General features: G+C 46.7%; 1 protein-coding gene across 1 annotated transcript; it reads right to left on the bottom strand.

The window, feature by feature from the left end:
* Positions 1 to 18,822: 18,822 nt before the first annotated feature.
* Positions 18,823 to 21,594, bottom strand: LOC148148882 (putative G protein-coupled receptor 139). The gene is made up of 2 exons (XM_087990955.1): positions 20,718 to 21,594; positions 18,823 to 20,558 (listed from the first exon to the last, which is right to left on the bottom strand). The coding sequence occupies exons 1-2, from the start codon at positions 20,782 to 20,784 to the stop codon at positions 19,678 to 19,680; spliced, it is 948 nt and encodes a 315-aa protein (XP_087847081.1). The 5' UTR covers positions 20,785 to 21,594; the 3' UTR covers positions 18,823 to 19,677.
* Positions 21,595 to 22,258: the final 664 nt, after the last annotated feature.

The raw sequence follows: 22,258 nt of genomic DNA on the forward strand, positions 1-22,258 counted from the left end.
ATAAAATTCCCAATTAAAATTTGCAAAACAACACTTCTTATCTCAAAACCAGGCAGCTGTGAGTTCTTGTCTTCGGATTTTCCTGTATCTTCTTTCTCCTTGTTAGGAATTTCTATGTCACAGGTTACTGACCGAAAAGGACTTTTAAGAGAGAGAGCTATTCTCAAACAGTCTGTTTACATGCTGGACTGTAGCAGTTCTCCCCTACAGTCAATTCTCCCCGGTTCTGTACTCTAGAGCATCGGATTGTGTCATTGGCTTTTAAGATTGTCAATGTACTCAATTCAAACTTGATTGGAGTTTGATGTGTTTTGGGTATAATTAAAACTGATTGGCCGAATTCGAATTTGTTTTTGTCTCCAGGCCACTCAGCGAGTGCTGTTTGCTCTTAATCAAAATATTACATTATAAATTCTCCGGCACTCGGTGTACTTGCCAAGTCCTTCACTCTCAAAGGTACACTGACATCTTCATAATAGTGATCTCGCATCAGAGAGAGAGAACATGCTTGAGAAACTGTATGGCATGAGCTGCCACAGGAAGTGGTGGAGGATGGTACAATTGCAACATTGAAAAGGCATCTGGATGGGTATATGAATAGGAAGGGTTTGGAGGGATATGGGCCAGGGGCTGGTTATTGGGCGGCATGGTGGCACAGTGGTTAGCACTGCTGTCTCACAGCACCAGAGACCCGGGTTCAATTCCCGCCTCAGGCGACTGTCTGTGTGGAGTTTGCACATTCTCCGTGTCTGCGTGGGTTTCCTCCGGGTGCTCCGGTTTCCTCTCACAATCCAAAAATGTGCAGGTTAGGTAAATTGCCCATGCTAAATTGCCCGTAGTGTTAGGTCAAGGGGTAAATGTAGGGGAATGGGTCTGGGTGGGTTACGCTTCGGCGGGTGGGTGTGGACTTGTTGGGCCGAAGAGCCTGTTTCCACACTGTATGTAATCTAATCTAGATTAGATTGGATATCTGGTTAGCATGAATGAGTTGGACCGAAGGGTCTACTTCCATGCTGTATATCTCTATGACTCTATGTGAGAAAGACGGACAGAGTGCAGGAGAGCATGCACGTGAGTGAGAGAAAGTTAGTGTTTATGCAAGTGGTGGAAGAACATGTGATACAGATTGTGCGTGCATGATAGAATGTGCGTGCATATACAAGAGACTGTGTGCATATGTGATCATGGAAGTTCAGGCAGCATGGGATATTCCACCTGTCCCATATCTCTCCAAACCCTTCCTATTCATATATCCATCCAGATGCCTTTTAAATGTTGCCATTGTACTAGCCTCCACCACTTCCTCTGACAGCTCATTCCATACACGTACCACCCTCTGCATGAAAAAGTTGCCCCTTAGGTCTCTTTAATAGCTTTCACCTCTCATCCTAAACTTATGCCACTTTGAGTGCGAGCAGCAGCTAAGGTAAGACAGTTTGTTTTAAAATTACTTACCGGTAGCGGGCAGCGGTGTTTTTTTCTCTCTTTACAGAAAGAGCGGGAGCAGCAGGGGGAAGTGATGAAGACCGGAGGGGCAGCCGGGTAGGTTTTTTTCCCTTTAAAAGCACGCAGGAGAAGAACCCGAGGCACTACAGAGGTAGTGCCTCCCACCCGCCCTCCTCCTCTAACCTAAATAATAAGACCCGTTGTGGTAAGTAGGTAAGTGCTGCATTTTGCTTGTTGTATTCTTTAGACCCAGTTTTTTTTATATAAAAGGTTACTTTCAGAGGGATGGCAGTGAAGGCAGTGCAATGTTCCTCTTGCAACATGTTTGAGGTGAGGGATGCCATGGACATCCCTGCTGAATACACTTGCAGGAAGTGCACCCATCTCCAGCTCCTCCAAGACCGTGTTAGGAAACTGGAGCTGGGGTTGGATGAACTTAGGATCATTCAGGAGGCAGAGGGGGTCATAGATCGGAGCTTTAGGGAAGTAGTAACTCCAAAGATGGCAGATAGATGGGTGACAGTGAGGGGGACTGGGAGGAAGCAGCCAGTGCAGGGACCCCCTGCGGCCGTTCCCCTCAAGAACAAGTATACCGTTTTGGATACTTGTGGGGGGGACGACTTACCAGGGGTAAGTAACGGGGCTCAGGTCTCTGGCACGGAGCCTGTCCCCGTTGCTCAGAAGGGAAGGGTGGAGAAGAGCAGAGCAATAGTTATTGGGGACTCGATAGTTCGGGGCACAGATAAGCGGTTTTGTGGGAACGAGAGAGACTCACGTTTGGTATGTTGCCTCCCAGGTGCAAGGGTACATGATGTCTCTGATTGTGTTTTCCGGGTCCTTAAGGGGGAGGGGGAGCAGCCCGAAGTCGTGGTCCATATTGGCACCAATGACATAGGTAGGAGGAGCTCTGAGGATGTTAGGCAGGCTTTCAGGGAGCTAGGTTGGAAGCTCAGAGTTGTTGTCTCTGGTTTGTTACCCGTGCCACGTGATAGAGAGTCGAGGAATAGGGAGAGAGAACAGTTAAATGCGTGGCTACAGGGATGGTGCAGGAGGGAGGGATTCCGGTATTTGGATAACTGGGGTTCTTTCTGGGGAAGGTGGGACCTCTATAAACAGGATGGTCTGCACCTGAACCTGAGGGGCACCAGTATCCTTGGTGGGAGGTTTGCTAGTGCTCTTGGGGGGGGTTTAAACTAACTCTGCAGGGGCATGGGAACCCAGACTGTAGCTTTAGGGTGCAGGACCTGGAGTGTAGGGAGGTTAGGAACATGGCATCAATTTCAAAGGAGGGTGCCTGTAAACAGGAAAGTGGCTTGAAGTGTGTATACTTCAATGCAAGAAGTATACGAAATAAGGTAGGTGAACTTGCAGCGTGGGTTGGTACCTGGGACTTTGATGTTGTGGCTATTACGGAGACATGGGTAGAACAGGGACAGGATTGGCTGTTGCAGGTTCCAGGGTTTAAATGTTTTAGTAGGGTCAGAGGTGGGGGTAAAAGAGGGGGAGGTGTGGCATTGCTTGTCAAAGATAGTATTACAGCTGTGGAAAGGACAATGGATGAAGACTCGCCATCTGAGGTAGTTTGAGCTGAGGTTAGGAATAGGAAAGGTGAGCTCACCCTGTTAGGAGTTTTTTACAGGCCTCCTAATAGTCCTAGAAACGTAGAAGAAAGGATTGCGAGGATGATTCAAGAGAAGAGTGAAAGTAATAGAGTGGTTGTTATGGGGGACTTTAACTTTCCTGATATTGATTGGGAAAGCTATAGCTCAAGTTCGTTAGATGGGTCAGTGTTTGTCCAATGTGTGCAGGAGGGTTTCCTGACACAATATGTAGATAGGCCAACAAGAGGTGAGGCCATACTGGATTTGGTTCTGGGTAATGAACTAGGCCAGGTGTTAGAATTAGAGGTAGGTGAGCACTTTGGGGACAGTGACCACAATTCGGTGACTTTTACTCTAGTGATGGAGAGGGATAAGTGTGCACTACAGGGCAAGAGTTATAGCTGGGGGCAGGGAAATTATGATGCGGTGAGGTATGATTTAGGATGTGTGGCTTGGAAAAGTAAGCTTCAAGGCAAGGGCGTAATTGATATGTGGAGCTTGTTCAAGGAGTAACTATTGAGTGTCCTTGATAAGTATGTACCCGTCAGGCAGGGAGGAAAGGGTCGTGTGAGGGAGCCGTGGTTTAATAAGGAATTGGAATCCCTTGTTAAATGGAAGAGGGCGGCCTATGTAAAGATGAGGCGTGAAGGTTCAATTGGGGTGATTGAGAGTTATAAGGTAGTTAGGAAAGACCTGAAGAGAGAGCTAAGAGCAGCAAGGAGGGGACATGAAAGGTCCTTAGTTGGTAGGATTAGGGAAAACCCTAAGGCTTTCTATAGGTATGTCAGGAATAAAAGAATGACTAGGGTAGGAATAGGTCCAGTCAAGGATAGTAGTGGGAATTTGCGTGTGGAGGCTGAAGAGATTGGGGAGACACTGAATGAATACTTTTCGTCCGTATTCAATCAGGAACAGGACATTGTTGTCAATGCGAGTACCGAGTCACAATTAAGTAGAATGGATGGCTTTGAGGTATGTAGAGAAGAGGTGTTGGAAATTCTGGAAAGGGTGAAAATAGATAAGTCCCCTGGGCCTGATGGCATTTATCCTAGGATTCTCTGGGAAGCAAGGGAGGAAATCGCAGAGCCATTGGCCTTGATTTTTATGTCCTCGTTGTCTACAGGAGTAGTGCCAGAAGATTGGAGGCGAGCAAATGTGGTTCCCTTGTTCAAGAAGGGGAGTAGGGATAATCCTAGTAACTATAGGCCGGTGAGTCTCACTTCTGTTGTGGGCAAAGTCTTAGAGAGAATTGTAAGGGATAGGATTTATGAACATCTGGATAGGAATAATGTGATCAAGGATAGTCAGCATGGTTTTGTGAAGGGCAGGTCGTGCCTCACAAACCTTATTGAATTCTTTGAGAAGGTGACTAAGGAGGTGGACGAGGGCAAAGCGATAGATGTGGTGTATATAGATTTTAGTAAGGCGTTTGATAAGATTCCCCATGGTAGACTACTGCAAAAAATACGGAGGTATGGCATTGAGAGTGAGTTGGAGGTTTGGATTAGGAGTTGGCTGGCTGGAAGAAGACAGAGGGTAGTAGTTGATGGCAAAGGTTCATCTTGGAGTGCCGTCACTAGTGGTGTTCCGCAAGGATCTGTTTTGGGACCATTGCTGTTTGTCATTTTTATAAATGACCTGGAGGAGGGGTTAGAAGGTTGGGTGAGCAAGTTTGCGGATGATACGAAAGTCGGAGGAGTTGTAGACAGTGAGGAAGGATATGGCAGGTTACAGCGGGATATAGATAAGCTGCAGAACTGGGCAGAAAGGTGGCAAATGGAGTTCAATGTAGCTAAGTGTGAGGTGATTCACTTTGGTAAGAGTAATAAAAAGATGGGGTACTGGGCTAATGGTCGGATACTTGGTAGTGTGGATGAGCAGAGGGATCTTGGTGTCCATGTACACAGGTCTTTGAAAGTTGCCAGGAGAAAGTGAGGTCTGCAGATGCTGGAGATCAAAGTTGAAACTTTATTGCTGGAACAGCACAGCAGGTCAGGCAGCATCCAGGGAACAGGAGATTCGACGTTTCGGGCACAGGCCCTTCTTCAGGAATGAGCAGAGAGTGTTCAGCAGGAGAAGATAAAAGGTAGGGAGGAGGGACTTGGAGGAGGGGCGTTGGAAATGTGATAGGTGGAAAGAGGTCAAGGTGAGGGTGATAGGTCGGAGTAGGATGGAGGCGGAGAGGTCAAGAAGAAGACTGCAGGTCAGGAAGGCGGTGCCGGGCTGGAGGGATCCGGCTGAGACAAGGTGGGGGGAGGGGGGATGAAGAAACTGGTGAAGTCCAAGTTCATCCCCTGCGGTTGGAGGGTTCCCAGTCGGAAGATAAGACGCTCCTCCTCCGACCGTCGGGTTGTTGTGGTTTGGCGGTGGATGAGTCCTTCCCGCTCCTCCGCCCTTGAGCCCCGCCCCTCCAACCGCCACCAGGACACCTCCATCCCCCATCACAAAGGACTCAAAGCACTCCGCTTCTTCCTTTCCCGCCGTACCACCCAGTACCCTTCCACCGACACCCTCCTTCGACTGACCGAACTGGTCCTCACCCTGAACAACTTTTCTTTCAAATCCTCCCACTTTCTCCAAACAAAAGGAGTAGCCATGGGCACCCGCATGGGCCCCAGTTATGCCTGCCTCTTTGTAGGGTATGTGGAACAATCCATCTTCCGCAACTACACTGGCCCCACCCCCCATCTTTTCCTTCGCTACATTGATGACTGTATCGGCGCTACCTCGTGCTCCCACGAGGAGGTTGAACAGTTCATCCACTACACTAACACCTTCCACCCCGACCTCAAATTCACCTGGACAGTCTCGGACTCCTCCCTCCCCTTCCTAGACCTTTCTGTTTCTATCTCAGGCGACCGAATCAACACGGACATCTACTACAAACCAACCGACTCCCACAGCTACCTGGACTACACCTCCTCCCATCCTGCCCCCTGTAAAAACGCCATCCCATTCTCCCAATTCCTTCGTCTCCGCCGCATCTGCTCCCAGGAGGACCAGTTCAAAATACGTACAACACAGATGGCCTCCTTCTTCAAGGACCGCAATTTCCCCCCCAACGTGGTCGACGGTGCCCTCCACCGCATCTCCTCCACTTCCCGCTCCTCCGCCCTTGAGCCCCGCCCCTCCAACCGCCACCAGGACAGAACCCCACTGGTCCTCACCTACCACCCCACCAATCTCCATGTACAGCGCATCATCCGCCGTCACTTCCGCCACCTCCAAACAGACCCCAGCACCAAGGATATATTTCCCTCCCCTCCCCTATCAGCTTTCCGTAGAGACCACTCCCTCCGCGACTCCCTTGTCAGATCCACACCCCCCACCGACCCAACCTCCACTCCCGGCACCTTCCCTTGCAACCGCAGGAGGTGCAACACCTGCGCCCACACCTCCCCCCTCACTTCTCTCCAAGGCCCCAAAGGAAACTTCCATATCCGCCACAGATTCACCTGCACCTCCACCCACATCATCTACTGCATCCGCTGCAGCCGGTGTGGCCTCCTCTATATTGGGGAAACAGGCCGCCTACTTGCGGAGCGATTCAGAGAGCACCTCTGGGCCACCCGGACGAACCAACCCAACCAACCTGTAGCACAGCATTTCAACTCCCCCTCCCACTCCACCGAGGATATGCAGGTCATTGGACTCATCCACCGCCAAACCACAACAACCCGACGGTCGGAGGAGGAGCGTCTTATCTTCCGACTGGGAACCCTCCAACCGCAGGGGATGAACTTGGACTTCACCAGTTTCTTCATCCCCCCTCCCCCCACCTTGTCTCAGCCGGATCCCTCCAGCCCGGCACCGCCTTCCTGACCTGCAGTCTTCTTCTTGACCTCTCCGCCTCCATCCTACTCCGACCTATCACCCTCACCTTGACCTCTTTCCACCTATCACATTTCCAACGCCCCTCCTCCAAGTCCCTCCTCCCTACCTTTTATCTTCTCCTGCTGAACACTCTCTGCTCATTCCTGAAGAAGGGCCTGTGCCCGAAACGTCGAATCTCCTGTTCCCTGGATGCTGCCTGACCTGCTGTGCTGTTCCAGCAATAAAGTTTCAACTTTGAAAGTTGCCACCCAGGTAAATAGTGCGGTGAAGAAGGCATATGGAGTACTGGCTTTTATTGGTAGAGGAATTGAGTTCTGGAGTACTGAGGTCATGTTGCAGTTGTATAAGACTCTGGTGCGGCCGCATCTGGAATATTGTGTGCAGTTTTGGTCGCCATATTATAGGAAGGATGTGGAGGCACTGGAACGGGTGCAGAGGAGGTTTACCAGGATGTTGCCTGGTATGGTAGAAAGATCGTATGAGGAAAGGCTGAGGCACTTGGGGTTGTTTTCATTGGAGAAAAGAAGGTTTAGGGGTGACTTGATAGAGGTGTACAAGATGATTAGGGGTTTAGATAGGGTCGACAGTGAGAATCTTTTTCCACGTATGGAGTCAGCTATTACAAGGGGGCATAGCTTTAAATTAAGGGGGGATAGGTATAGGACAGATGTTAGGGGTAGGTTCTTTACTCAGCGAGTCGTGAGTTCATGGAATGCCCTGCCAGTAGCAGTGGTGGACTCTCCCTCATTATGGGCATTTAAGCGGGCATTGGATAGGCATATGGAGGATAGTGGGCTAGTGTAGGTTAGGTGGGCTTGGATCGGCGCAACATCGAGGGCCGAAGGGCCTGTACTGCGCTGTATTCTTCTAAAAAAACAATGCCCTCTAATTCTGGACTCCCACACCCCAGGGAAAAGACTTTGTCTATGTATCCTATCCATGTCCCTCATAATTTTATAAAACTCTGCAAGATCACCCCTCAGCCTGCAATGCTCCAAGGAAAACAGCCCTAGCCCATTGAACCTCTCCCTATAGCTCAAATCCTCCAACCCTGGCAACATCCTGTAAACCTTTTCTGAACCCTTTCACGTTTCACAACATCTTTCCGATAGGAAGGAGACCAGAATTGCATGCAATATTCCAACAGTGGCCTAACCAATGTCCTGTATAGCCGCAACATGACCTCCCAACTCCTGTACTCAATACTCTGACCAATAAAGGAAAGCATACCAAACACCTTCTTCACTATCCTATTTACCTGCGATTTTACTTTCAAAGAGCTATGAATCTACACTCCAAGGTCTCTTTGCTCAGTTGCACAAAAAAACACAAGTTGGCCATTTTAATTCAACTCACGGAGTATCTGGGAGACAATAGACAATAGGTGGAGGAGTAGGCCATTCGGTCCTTCGAACCAGCGCCACCATACATTATGATCATTTGCTGAGAGGTGCAAGGGAGGAGCGAAGGACTGCTGGGGAGTTTTTAAGTGGGTGAGATCTCCCGGAAGGTATGTTGCTTCCCCAGTGCCAGGATCCAGATGTTGCCGATCGGGTTTACAAGATTCTGAAGGGGTAGGGTGAGCAGCCAGAAATCGTGGTACATATTGGCATCAACAATATAGCCAGGAAAGGGATCTGAAAAGTAACTACTGAGACTTAAGTTGGAAGCTGAAGAGCAGGATGAGTAGAGTAATGATCTCAGGTTTGCTACCGGTGCCATGAGATAGCGAGGTGAGGAACAGTCAGCGAATGCAGCTTAACACGTGGCTGTGAGGCTGGTGCAGGAGGGAGGGCTTCAGATACCTAGACCATTGGGATGCCTTCTTGGTTAGGTGGGACCTGTACATGAAGGACAGGTTGCACCTGAACTGGTGGGGCATGAATGTCCTGGGTGGGAGATTTGCTCGTGTGATTCGGGAGGGTTTAAGCTAGTTTGGCAGGGGGTGGGAATCAGAGCTACATATCTGAGAGGGGGACAGTTGCAAATGGGACAGTGACAGGATGTAGTGAATCTATCGGGAAGGTTTCTCACGCGATGAAACAAAGGGATCGGTTAAAGTGTGTCTGCTTTAATGCAAGAAGTGTCAGAAATAAGAGTGATGAACTTAGAGCATGGATCAGTAATTGGGGCTACAATGTTGTGGCCATAACAGAAACGTGGGTTTCACAGGGGCAGGAATGGTTGCTTGATGTTCTAGGGTTTAGAATGTTTAAAAAGAACTGGGAGGGTGGAAAAAGAGGAGAGGGTGTAGCATTGCTCATCAGAGAGTCCATCACAGCTACAGAAACAAAGGTTGTTGAGGAAGGTTTGTCTACTGAGTCAGTATTGGTGGAAGTTAGGAACAGCAAGAGAACAGCCACCTCATTGGGGGTTTTCTAAAGACCACCCAATAGCAGTAGAGAGATTGAAGAACTCATAGGCTGGCAGATTCTGGAAAAATGAAGACGTAGCAGGGTTGTTGTAATGGGTGATTTCAACTTTCCCAATATCGACTGGAACCTCCTAAGTGCAGATGGCTTGGATGGAAACATTTTTATCAGGTGTGTTCAGTAGGGTTTCCTTACTCAGTACGTAGACAGACCGACGAGAGGAGAGGCCATTTTGGATTTGGTGCTCTGTAACTGGTGTCAGATCTCGCGGTGGGAGAACACTTTGGTGACAGTGATCACAACTGCCGCACATTTACCATAGCCTTGGAGAGGGAAAGGAGCAGTTACCGAGGGAAGATATTTAATTGGGGAAAAGGAAATTATGACGCTATCAGACAGGAGTTGGGAAGTACAGACTGGGAACAATTGTTCCATAGAAAGGGCACAGCAGACATGTGGAGACTATTTAAGGAGCAGTTGCTGCGAGTGATGCACAAATTTGATCCTCTGAGACAGGTAAAAAGGGGTAAGATTAAGGAATCTTGGATGATGAGACAGAGGAACTTCTTGTCAAAAGGAAGAAGGCAGCTTATGTAAGGTGGAGGAAGCAAGGATCTAGCACAGCTTTAGAGGATTACAGGCTTACAGGAAAGGAGCTCAGAAATGGACTGAGGAGAGCCAGGAGGGGGGACGAAAAAGGCTTGGCAAAAAGGATTAGGGAGAACCCAAAGGCATTTTACTCATACGTGAGGAATAAGAGAATGATCAGGGAGAAGGTAGGGTCGATCAGGGATAGTGGAGGGAACTTGTGCGTGGAGTCTGAGCAGATAGGGGAAGCCCTAAATGAGTTTGTTGCTTTAGTTTTCACTAAGGAAAGGAATCTTGTTGTGAATGAGAACTTTGAGGAGCTGGGATACAGGCTTGACCAGATCAAGACTGATGAAGTTGATGCGCTGGAAATTTTGGAAAACATTAATAATTGATAAATCCCCAGGGTCAGACCAGATTTATCTTAGGCTGCTCCGGGAAGCGAGAAAGGAGGTTGATAAGCCGCTGGCGAGGATCTTTGCCTCCTCACTCTCCACGGGAGTCGTACCGGAGAATTGGAAGGAGGTGAATGTTGTTCCTCTCTTCAAGAAGGGGAATAGGGAAATCCCTGGCAATTACAAACCAGTCAGTCTCACGTCTGTGGTCAGCAAAGTTTTGGAAATAATTCTGAGGGATAGGATTTATGATTATTTGGCAAAGCGTTGTGTGATTAAAGGCAGTCAGCATGGCTTTATGAGGTGCAGGTCATACCACACAAATCTTATTGAGTTCTTTGAGGAGGTGATGAGATAGGTCAACCAAGGTCAAGCAGTGATTATGGTGTATATAGACTTCAGCAAGGCATGGTAGGCTCATTCATAAAGTCAGGAAGTATGGGATACAGGGAGATTTGGCTATCTGGATTCAGAATTGGCTGGCTGACAGAAGGCAGAGTGGTTGCAGATGGAACGTATTCTGCCTGGAGGTCAGTGTTGAGTGGCATCCTGCTGGGCTCTGTTCTTGGGCCTCTGCTCTTTGTAGTTTTTATAAATGACTTGGATGAGGAGGTTGAGGGGTGGGTTAGTAAATTTGCAGATGACACATAAAGTTGGAAGTGCCGTATATAGTATCGAGGGCTATTGCAGGCTGCAGCGCAACATAGACAGGATGCAGAGCTGGGCGGAGAAATGGCAGATGGAGATCAACCTGGATAAATGTGAAGTGATGCATTTTGGAAGTTCAAATTCAAATGCTGAATATAGGATTAAAGACAGGATTCTTGGCAGTGTGGAGGAACAGGGGGATCTTGGTGTTCAAGTACATAGATCTCTCAAAGTTGCCACCCAAGTGGAGAGGGTTGTTAAGAAAGCATATGCTGTTTTGGCTTTCATTAACAAGAGATCGAGTTTAAGAGCCACAAGGTTTTGCTATGGCTCTAGAAATCCCTGGTGAGACCACACTTGGAACACAGTGTCCAGTTCTATCGCCCTACCATAGTAAAGATACGGAAGCTTTGGAGAGGGTGCAAAGAAGGTTTACCAGGTTGCTGCCTGGACTGGAGGGCTTGCCTTATGAAGAAAGGTTGAATAGGCTTGGACTTTTCTCTCTGGAGAGAAGGAGGAAGAGCGGAGACCTGATTGAGGTGTACAAAATAATGAAGGAATAGATAGGGTCAATAGCCAGAGACGTTTTCCCAGGGCAGGATTGACTGGCATGACAGGGTCATAATGTTAAGATATTAGGAGAAATACCATGCAAGGACTGCACTAAACACTATATAGGGCAAACAGGAAGACAGCTAACAATCCGCATACATGAACATCAACTAGCCACGAAACAACACGACCAGCTATCCTTAGTAGCCACACACGCAGACAACAAGCAACATGAATTCGACTGGGACAACACTACTATCATAGGGCAAGCCAGACAGAGAACAGCCAGGGAATTCCTAGAGGCATGGCATTCATCCACAAACTCCATCAACAAATACATCGACCTGGAACCAATATACCAACCACTACAGCGGACAGCTGAAACTGACAACCGGAAGCGGCAGGGACAGACCACTATAAACACCAGAGGAAACATCAAAGAAGCGCTTCGCAGGAGGCTCCCAAGCACTGATGATGTCGCCTAGCCAGGGGACGAAACGTTTGCAACAAAAACTTCCAGCTCGGCGAACAGAACCACAACAACATATTAGGAGAAAGCTATAGAGGAGACATCAGAGGTAGGTTCTTTACGCAGAGAGTTGTGAATGCGTTGCCAGCGGTGGTGGTGGAAGCAGAGTTTTTAGGGACATTTAAGCGACTGCTGGACATGCACATGGATAGCAGTGAGTTGAGGGGTGCATAGGTTAAGTTATTATATTTTACATTCCGATTAAACCTCGGCACAACATTGTGGGCCAGAGGGCCTGTTCTGTGCTGTACTTGTCTATGTTCCATGTTCTATAGCTGATCATCCACAATCAGTGTCCTGTTCCTGTCTTATCCCCATAACACTTGGGAGGAGATCTCTGTCTTTCTCACTCTGTCTCCTCTCTTGAACATTTTCCATCATCCTTTTGTTCATTTTTCAAACAAATCAAATCATCCCACACAAAGCAATGTGACCTGTCATTATTTGAAATGGAGGAGATAGAAATATTTAGCAGCCCAAGCTGATTTTTTGAGACAAAGGTGTAAAAAACACAAACATAGACAAAGAGTGTGTGTGCTGGAAAGAGGGAGTGATAGAGGGACAAGATATGTCATTATAGTTGGGCTGGGAAAGGGAGACAGGATCTGGGGGGTGTTGGGAGTGAGAACAGGGTTCTCCAATATGTCATCACTGCTCATCTCCAATCACTTTCTTTTAGAATGTGTCATCAGCAAAATTAAATCGTGGGATGCAGGGGTATTTTAGAAAGGAGACCCAAAAAAACTGACAGTCTCTTGGCTGAATGTAAAGTGGGTTTTCAACACATTCTGGAGTAGGAAGGGATGACCTGTGGGATCGCACAGTGCAGTAATGGCCTTCAGTATTACTGTCACAGAAACGACAATCAAACAGTGCCTCAGTTTTTGAAACAAAATGTTGTTAATTGTCAACGCTACTGTCTTTTAAAAAGGCAGGACGAGGATTACAATGTACAAAAGTAAATCTGAGAGAGAGAGAGAGATAGAAATATCAGAGGTAGGGGAGAAGGAGACAGACAGAGAAACAGGGACAGATAGAGATGGACAGAAAGAAAGATCAGAGACTGTAAGGGAGCGCAGGGGTGAGAGACAGAGATAGATCACATAGCAAAGAGAGAAAGAGGAGGCATTGGCAAACAACAGGATTGGTCCCTCTTTGTCATCCTGGAGCCAGAACTGAACCGTTAAACAGGATCATGGAGACACACAATCTGTCTGCAGTCACATTGCTGCTTGTGGGATCTTGTTTTGTGTCAATTTACCTGCATTGTGGTCTATATTGCAACAAGTGACTCAGTTTCAGAATGACATTTGCAGAGGCTCTGATGTTATATCTTCTTTCTCTCTCACTTGCGCTCTATCTATCTCCTTCTCCCTGCATCTTCTTCGTTCTGGGTCTTCCTCACTTTCTCTCCGTTATAGTCTGGCTATTTTTCTCTCTTCCTTCCTTTATCATTCTTCTGCTCTTCCCCTTCCCCTCTCTCATTCACCATTCCACAGTGTGGGTTTTTTTTCCCTCTTCCTAATTAATCTCTCAGACCTCCCATCATTTTAAACCATCAATGCTGCAATGTGACAGGTCAGATTTACAAAATGACAGGAGCGACAACATTTCAGAAAGAAAGGTCTATATCGGATAAAATGTGGCAAGAGATGGAGAGAGAACATGGAAGGGCAGAGATGGGAGTGAGATCAGAAGGTTGTATGGGTGGGGAAAGGGGAACAGGGAGAAGATTTCAAGAGCTGGGGTGAAAGGGGAGGGTTTCCAATCATTCAATATTGAAATTGCAGGAGAAGTAGTGCACAGCACATGAGTGAAGATGACAGTGTGGGATTGAGAGAACGAAACAGAGACAAGTTGGAGATAGGTACACAAATGTGAGAGGAGGGGGTGATCGTGCATAAAACTTTCCAGCCACTGGTTTATAAACATGTGTGATGTGCTTCTATTGGAATGCAATGAGACTGCATGTGGGATCTTGCTGTGTGTTTGTTACATTATTTCATCTTTATCTCCTTCTGGGGGTTGTGTGTGTGGGGAGTTGGTGGAGGGGTTTGGGAGGGTGAGATCAGGAGTCCTGAGCCTAATGTAAAGCTTTGTGAATCATTCTACAGAGTTGTATCTGTGTTTCAGACAGGGCCATGAGACGGCAAGAGTTATTGGAAAATGCAGGCACCACTCGAATATAGTTTATTGGCTTACTGAGGACATAGGGAGAGGAGGGGGAGGGCTGAATTTTTTGTCTCCCCATCCAGCCATTTTCTTTTCTGTATTTCACCTTGGAATATCTGGCAGAAACGCTATTGGAACTTGTCGTCATTTTAATAGGAAGTTGCATGTGTGGGGCGTTGGAATTAGGAGGTGAGAAAGGAGTGGGATCCGCCCAACTTCCTGACCCCTGTTGGTCTATCTGTGAGGTTTGGGCATGAATGGAGGGAATTCTCCCAATTGACTGGGACCTTCTTTCTGCCTCTGGTGGTGTGAGGGAGTGGCGGGGCCAGCTCAGACTCTGGGACTGGGGAGTGGTGAGGGGGCTCAGCATTTCAAAGGGGTAGAAACTGCACAATCTACCCCAAATCACTCACTCTAGACCAATGTTCAGGATGAGATTAACCCCCTCCAAAAACGAGTGCCCATTTCCACCTTTTGTTGCTTGTTGGATCCCGAACATTGGGGAGTTTGGGGAAGAACATGAGGATGTTGAAGGGAAAAGGAAGACAGCTGAAAGGCAGGCTCAGGAGGAACGTACAGGAACTTGGGAGAAGGGTGAAGGGTTAACCCCAGTGGGAAAGACACAGAGAGGCATTTATCTATGATGTTGGAAGTTAGGGAGGAACTAGGAGGAGGAAGATGCTACACAGGGACAATCAGAAACCAAGATGATGAAATATTTTGTTAGGGGAAAATATTTGCAGTGCAAATCTCAGAATGGGGAATATTTAAAGGGATGTGAAAATTTGTCATGGGGCAATATTTAGTGGGGCACAATGGGCGTGAATCAAAAATTGTGATGGAGGGAAAACTTTCAGGACAACATTTGAAGTGAATAGAAATGGGGAATACAATATTGGAGTGGACAATATTTGGCAAATGGGGGAGTGAAATATTTGTGCAGGGGGAGAGCGCAATATGTGAGGGGGGCAACATTATTTCATGAGGCAAAAGATTTGGGGATGGGGAACAATACAGTGAGGGTGGGGCAAAATTGGTGACATACCTCTGGAGAGGTAAAGAAAGTTGCAAAACTGGGAGGCAGTGAAACGTGTTTGGGGGAAATCTGGGTGCATGGACAGAAAATGGAGGAGGAAGAGAGTGTGAAATGCAGGACTACCAAGGGATTCAAAATTGGATGACATAAAATTCTAGGGGTCATATTTGAGAGGGGGCAAATGTGAGAAGAGAATATTTGAAGAGGACACATGGGGTGGGGGTTTAGAAGGAGACAACACTTTAGGGGTGAGGAGCAGGGATAAAAGGCAGAGAAAAAGACAAAGTATAGGCAGAGAAAAGAGATGAGAGAAAGGAGACGGAGAAAAAATACAAAGAGAAAAGATAAATGAGAATGATAGTGGGGAAAGGCAGAGAGAAGGACCAAAGAGAGAGGAACAGGACAAACAGAGGTTGCCAGTGAGAGAGAGGCAAATGAAATAAAGAGATACAAGAGCTCACTGCATGAGAGAGAGAGAGATACAGACAAGAGAAAAGGGAGACAAAGACCAAAAGGGAGTCAGGAAGAGAGAGTTAGAGAGGAAGATACAAAGAGAGAGGGAGAGAGAGAGAGAGACAGACAGAATGACACAAAAAGAGACAAGAGTTGCGTATGTGAGAGACACAGACACTGGAGGGAAAGAGAGAGAAAAGAGACAAAGACAGAAAGAGAGGATGACTGACAGAGATAGAAAGAGAGGAAGACAGAGACACGAGGAGAGACTTTGAGAGAAACAGAGACTGAAGTGAGTAAAAGAAAGAAAAAGAAAGCAAGAGAGAAGTCAGAGGCAGACAGGAATTCAGGAAAGCACAGAGTCTGAAGAAGTGATACTCACCATTGCTGTGGTGAGTGCTCACATTCGCTCTCTCCCATGAGGGAGGAGCCTGCTCCTGGGAGTTGCTTCAGGGAGGGGGTGCTTCAGGGAGGGGGTGCTAAAGATTCAAAATTGGCATTGAGATTCCAGCAGTACCTACACTCTTGATCTCTCTCTCATGCACACAGAGACAACCAGAGGGAAATCTTTCAGGACAACATTTGGAGGGAATAGGAATGGGGAATGCAATATTGGAGTGGACAACATTTGGCAAGTGAATTATTTGTGCAGGGAAAGCGTGCAACATCTGAGGGGGGCAATATTGTTTCATGGGGTAAAACATTTGGGGATGGTGAACAATACAGGGCAAAATTGGTGACATAACTCTGGGGAGGTAAAGGCCCTCTGATACTCAACTCCTAGCTCCATCCACATGGCAAAAGGAAGTACGGTTGCCAAGACCTGATTCATCAACCTCAGGTCTGCCAATTAAATCTTACTCTCCAGTTCATCCAATCAGTTCCCAGCTCGCTCTACCTGGAACACACCTTCCCCAGATCAGGAGCAAATCAAAAGGCTTCTTTGAGAGATTAGTGGAGGGATGGAGAAGGTGTGAAAGAAAGCAGCAACTCGAAATTTCAACTAGGCGAAAGTGAGTTCCTGGTGAAGGGCTCCGGCCCGAGACGTCGATTTTTCTGCTCCTCAGATGCTGCCTGACCTGCTATGCTTTTTCAGCACCACTCTAATCTTAACTCGAAATCCCAGTCCAATCGATCCTGCCTGTCCCTCCCTTACCGCCCCCCACAAAAAAACTGTCTCACACACACTTTTTCACTCACACGTACATACAAACTGGCCCTAGACCTGAAATCCACACAGACACAAAGCTGCAGTTCAACCCCCTTCAACACACTTTTATTTAAACAAGAGAACAGAGCTTTCTGCAGCCAATGAACACAGATTTATCCCACGGGGGAATACAGCATTTTCACGCAGACCAAGACAAGGTATGAGTGGGACTGAACTTAACTAGTGAAATCAGTGAGTTTACTTTTAATGAGTTTCTGAGCATGAACATCAATCCATTTCACAAATGTAAATGGATCTTTTGTACAAGTGAACATTTGTTCATTGCATAAATGATCATGAGTTTATTAAAAACATTAAAAACTCCCTAACAATAGAGTGAGGGACAGTATAGCACTGTCCTACTTTCTCATTACATTTCATCAGGGAAAACTGGGAATTGTCTGACACAAACTGTTTTGAAGAAGTGAAACTCAGCGCTGTGTCAGTTACTGCACACAGATTCGGTGTGTTTACACTGTGTGTCTGCTTGTCTGTGTGTTTCTGTGTGTCTCTATGAATGTGCGGTCAGTGTCTGTATTGTGTATGTTTGTGTGTGTCAGTATGTATAGGTTTGCGCCAGTGTGTCTGTTTCTGTGGTGTGTAGGTTTGTCTGTATGTGTGTGTATACGTTTGTCTGTATGTGTGTGTTTCTGGCTGCATGTCTCATGTGTCTGAATGTGTGTATGTTTCTGTGCTTGCCTGTATGTGTCAGTGTGTTTGTCTGTTTACGTGTGTGCACCTCAGTGTGTATCTCTGTGTCTATCTGTGTGCTTCTGACTTCATATGTGTATGCCTCCATGTCTGGCTGTACACATTTGTGTCTATGTGTTTTGCTGTATCTGTGTGTGTCTATTTCTGTTGAAGTATCAGTGTATTTGCAACTTTGTGTAAGTGATATACTGTATCTGAGTGTGTGTTTTAGAGTGTATCTATTGTCTACGTGTGTCTCAGTGCCGTTGTCTCCGTGCAGTGGGCTCTCTATCATTTTGAGGGTGAATCCATTGAAATGTAATTAACTCCACCAACCCCACTCCCCGCCCCCATCACTTTCTTTCTGCTTGTTCTTCTTGTATTTAAAGTAATCCAATAGTCCTGTTGGTGTGTGTCTTCATATATATATATAATATATAAATATATATATATATATCCCTGTGTGTTTGTCTATGTTTCTATCTCTGGCTGCAATGAGACTCGCTGGAGGGAAGTTTGAATGAATAAAAAAGTGACGAGTCAAAGGCTCAGAGTATTTCCCTCTTGTGCTTAAAGTGATACAATTGTACCTTCTGTTGGCCACCCACACCACTACACAAATGGCAGGCTTTTTTTTGGAGGAAGCATTACAGCCTGTGAATCGCTCAGATTGCACAGTTCTTTTGTTCTTCAAACCATGTCTTTGGAGACAGATAGCAGTTTCATCCAATCAATATTATGCCTCAGATATGAGCAGAAAGAGGCAACAATGGGAGGAGGAGAGAGATGAAAAGGACAGTGTAAGAGTTGGGGAGATATGGAGGGAAAGGGAACAAGGGAGAGAGATGAATTCTGGCGGAGCAGGTCAAAGTGGATGATCCAGAAGTGAAAGTAACGACAGAGTGACTTACACCCAATTCCTGAGCTTGGACCCCGTTGCCTAAACTTCCCTGAGGATCAGGACTTGGGGCCAAGTCTGCCTCTCTCCAGCTCAGCTTCTTCAGCACAAAGATGAACAACAACATAGTTCATTCTGCTGCTTCGCACTTTTTAATGATCATTTTTCTTGATAACGAATTGAACTTACGGATGCAGTCAGTGAAATGGTACCTTTTCTCAGTGGTCTCTGAGTTGAGAAAAACATTGAAATACGTCCTTGCATCCCCCAGTGGAATAAGATTGGACAAACCAGCAATTAGCTCAGTCCATTACCATAGTCACAGGCTGCTTAGTTGCTGAAACATTGAACTAAAATAAGGAAATTCCAAAGAGATTGATTAATGGGTGAATGTTTGATTGGTGACTTTGGGTAATGTTGCACTTGGGCTCAATCTACCAGGTTACTTTCCTCTATGTGTGAGCCGAGTCCTGTGTGTTCTTTCAATGAAGCAATAGGAGAAGATATTCGGTCTCAAACTCTTAGTTTATTTTAGCAGTAAGTGGATAAAGTATACAGAACTCTGGGTCTAGTTCTTCCCGTCCCTGACAAACAGCAAAGTATGTCAGTTCACGAAGTCCGACCTATTCCTGTCCCTGAGGTAAAAACTGTCCTCGGATGCTGCCTGAATTGCTGTGCTCTTCCAGCACCACTGATCCTATTCCTGTCCCTGACCCAGTCTTTTATACAGTACAGAACGTCATGCAATCACTGAGGTGGGATTGTCTTCTGATTGACTGTTGATCTGACTCCATTCTCCGCCTTCTCGCGTTCCCGGATGTCTGACCCCATGTGACCTCCTTCTGCCCGCGAAACAGAGCACCACGTGACCTCCTCTTGCGCGCGAAACAGTCTCCACGTGACCTCCTCTTGCAACCACAGAGCACCACACATCCCGTATCTGTATGCACAGGGCGGTAACCCTCTTGCTGTTTATCTCGTTCCCCTGACCGCAACTGTGGCCGCTCTCATTAAGCCGTTAGTACATGAGATTCTTTTACCAGATATCGGAATCAGTCTAGCACATTCTGATCTGTGTTAATGGTTTTTTCCTATCGTGTGGTCACATCAGCACATCTTTACAAGTCAGATGTACTCAGTACTTTTCCACTGTTTGTTCATACATACAAGGGTTACACTACACACTGTGCCAGTTAATGGTTAAGTATAGCATTGTATTATAAATAACTGAAACAAACATATCATGCCTCGAACTAAGCCATATATTTACAGTAAATAGATATTTTCAGCACATTCTTTAGCTGCTGTCTGAATTTAGTCTGAGTCACGGCATAAATCGCGGTGTTTGTGCAGCAACTGAGGAGCTGCAGCATGAAGCCCATTTCCCGCACAAAGGGATCTAGATTCATGGATTTATATCCAAACCAATGCATCCGATACCATATAGAATATAGCATTAACATTGACCATAACATGATGAAATTGGCCGAGATCACAAACAGTAAGATGATGGATTTGTTTCGATTTTGCATTTCCGTGTCCCCATTGTTGTGAGTGCGGAGTCTCCTGCGGGCTCTGCTGGTCACTAAAATGTGTCTGACGGTAAAAACATTGAGCAGCAGAATCAGGAGAAATGGGACACACGGGGTTAGAATGTGGTGGAGGAACTCGATTGTGACCCAGACATGAGAGGATAGAACATCGTTTGTTATCTCACAAAACCAGGGGGCATTCATCAGCCAATACCAAGGTGTGTACATAAAATACCAGAAAATGTTCTTTAAACAGCTCAGCACAGTCACTGCTCCCAAAACCATAGCCGCTATTTTCTCACTGCAATATTTACTTTTCAGCTTCTGGCAACAAATGGCCACAAATCGATCAAAGGTGAAAGTGACTGTGAACCAGACAGAACAGTCAGTGGCTGCATAAAGCAGGACGGCGTGAATATTACAAATGGGGATGGAGAACAAGAAATAAAACTGTTCCCAATAAACAATGGGAATTTGTCTGAATATCAGGTTGAGGATAATGACCAGTAAATCCGCCACTGCCATAGCCACCAGGTAACGTCTGACACAAGGAGACAATCCGCAATCTTTACAAAGCAGGACAAAGATCGTCACTACGTTAACTGTGAGGAAGGAAAACAAACAAATTATACATCAGCCTGGAGGCAAACTTACCTGCTTGATTGAGGACAGAGTGAGATTTTCAAACATGTCACTGCATTCAGAGGTTTATTTTAATGATTGGAGCTGAAAAAAACAAACGTGAAGTTCTCATTACTTACAAAACTGTGAGTAAAACACAAGAAAGTTCTGCTGCCCAAATACACAGACACATATCCATAAGAACATATGTTTTCTAGAACTTTCCTATACATTCAATCATTTGAAGGCAGACACAGGTCACTTCTTTACAGTTCCTAACACAGTGAGTGTAAATGTTGCCGTCCTGAAGGAGTCTCTTCGAGTTCTGTGGTTGGAAATTTCTGACTTTCGGCCCAGATTCTGATCGATTCTCTGTCGTGAAGAAACGTAAATGCATAGAAAGTGTATTCACCCCTTCTACTGTCTGAGGGGACTTTGAAACAATGTCTTCTTCTCCCTGGAACAGGTTCTCGTCCCTCAGGATCTTTTGGCAATTCACAAATAATGTCAGTTATAGAATGTGTTCGAGTCATAATGACCACATCACAAAAATCCCTCTGTGATAAGTCAGTTCACCATGATGTTGAAAATAAATTGAAAGAAGCATTGAGAGTGACAAGGACACAGAACATACTCAGCATGTGGTACTTCAATGTCGATCAACAAGAGTGTTTCCACAGGCCCACTATTGACTGAGGAGGGCGAGGCTTCAAGTACTAGCAGTCATACTGTGGGAAATGATGCGTGAAACAACAAGAGGAAAACACTTTCATCAAACTACGAGCTACAGATGCATTTGTCACAAGCAATATCTGTAGAAGTGCCCAGCACATAGTCCTGACATCCTCATATTAGAAGGTACAACCCAATGTGTTATGTGGCACTACGTCCTGCGAAGTAGGGTGTACTTCTAAAGGAGAAAGTGAGGACTGCAGATGCTGGAGATCAGAGCTGAAAATGTGTTGCTGGAAAAGCGCAGCAGGTCAGGCAGCATCCAGGGAACAGGAGAATCGACGTTTCGGGCATAAGCTCTTCTTCAGGAATGAGGAAAGTTTGTCCAGCAGGCGAAGATAAAAGGTAGGGAGGAGGGACTTGGGGGAGGGGCGTCGGAAATGTGATAGGTGGAAAGAGGTCAAGGTGAGGGTGATAGGTCAGACTGGGGTGGGGGCGGAGAGGTCAGGAAGAAGATTTCAGGTTAGGAAGGCGGTGCTGAATTCGATGGATTTGACTGAGACAAGGTGGGGGGAGGGGAAATGAGGAAACTGGTGAAATCCGAGTTCATCCCTTGTGGTTGGAGGGTTCCTAGGCGGAAGATGAGGCGCTCTTCCTCCAACCGTCGTGTTGTTGTGGTCTGGCGATGGAGGAGTCCAAAGACCTGCATATCCTTGGTGGAGTGGGAGGGGGAGTTGAAGTGTTGAGCCACAGGGTGGTTGGGTTGGTTGGTCCGGGTGTCCCAGAGGTGTTCTCTGAAACGCTCCGCAAGTAGCCGGCCTGTCTCCCCAATATAGAGGACGCTGCATCGGGTGCAGAGGATGTAATAGATGATATGTGTGGAGGTACAGGTGAATCTGTGGCGGATATGGAAGTTTCCTTTGGGGCCTTGGAGGGAGGTGAGGGGGGAGGTGTGGGCGCAAGTCTTGCACCTCCTATGGTTGCAGGGGAAGGTGCCGGGAGTGAAGGT

The sequence above is a fragment of the Chiloscyllium plagiosum genome, unplaced genomic scaffold, assembly GCF_037043375.1.
Source record: "Chiloscyllium plagiosum isolate Xiang-an unplaced genomic scaffold, Cpla_swu_hap1 HiC_scaffold_10, whole genome shotgun sequence".
Lineage (NCBI taxonomy): Eukaryota > Metazoa > Chordata > Chondrichthyes > Orectolobiformes > Hemiscylliidae > Chiloscyllium > Chiloscyllium plagiosum.

What these genes read in the sequence shown, in the direction of transcription:
- LOC148148882 (XM_087990955.1), bottom strand. Translation starts at nt 20,784, where the DNA reads ATGTTCTTATGGATATGTGTCTGTGTATTTGGGCAGCAGAACTTTCTT. An exon ending in TGTGTTTTACTCACAGTTTT is followed by an intron (nt 20,559 to 20,717) that starts GTAAGTAATGAG and finishes CCTTCCTCACAG; the next exon opens with TTAACGTAGTGACGATCTTT.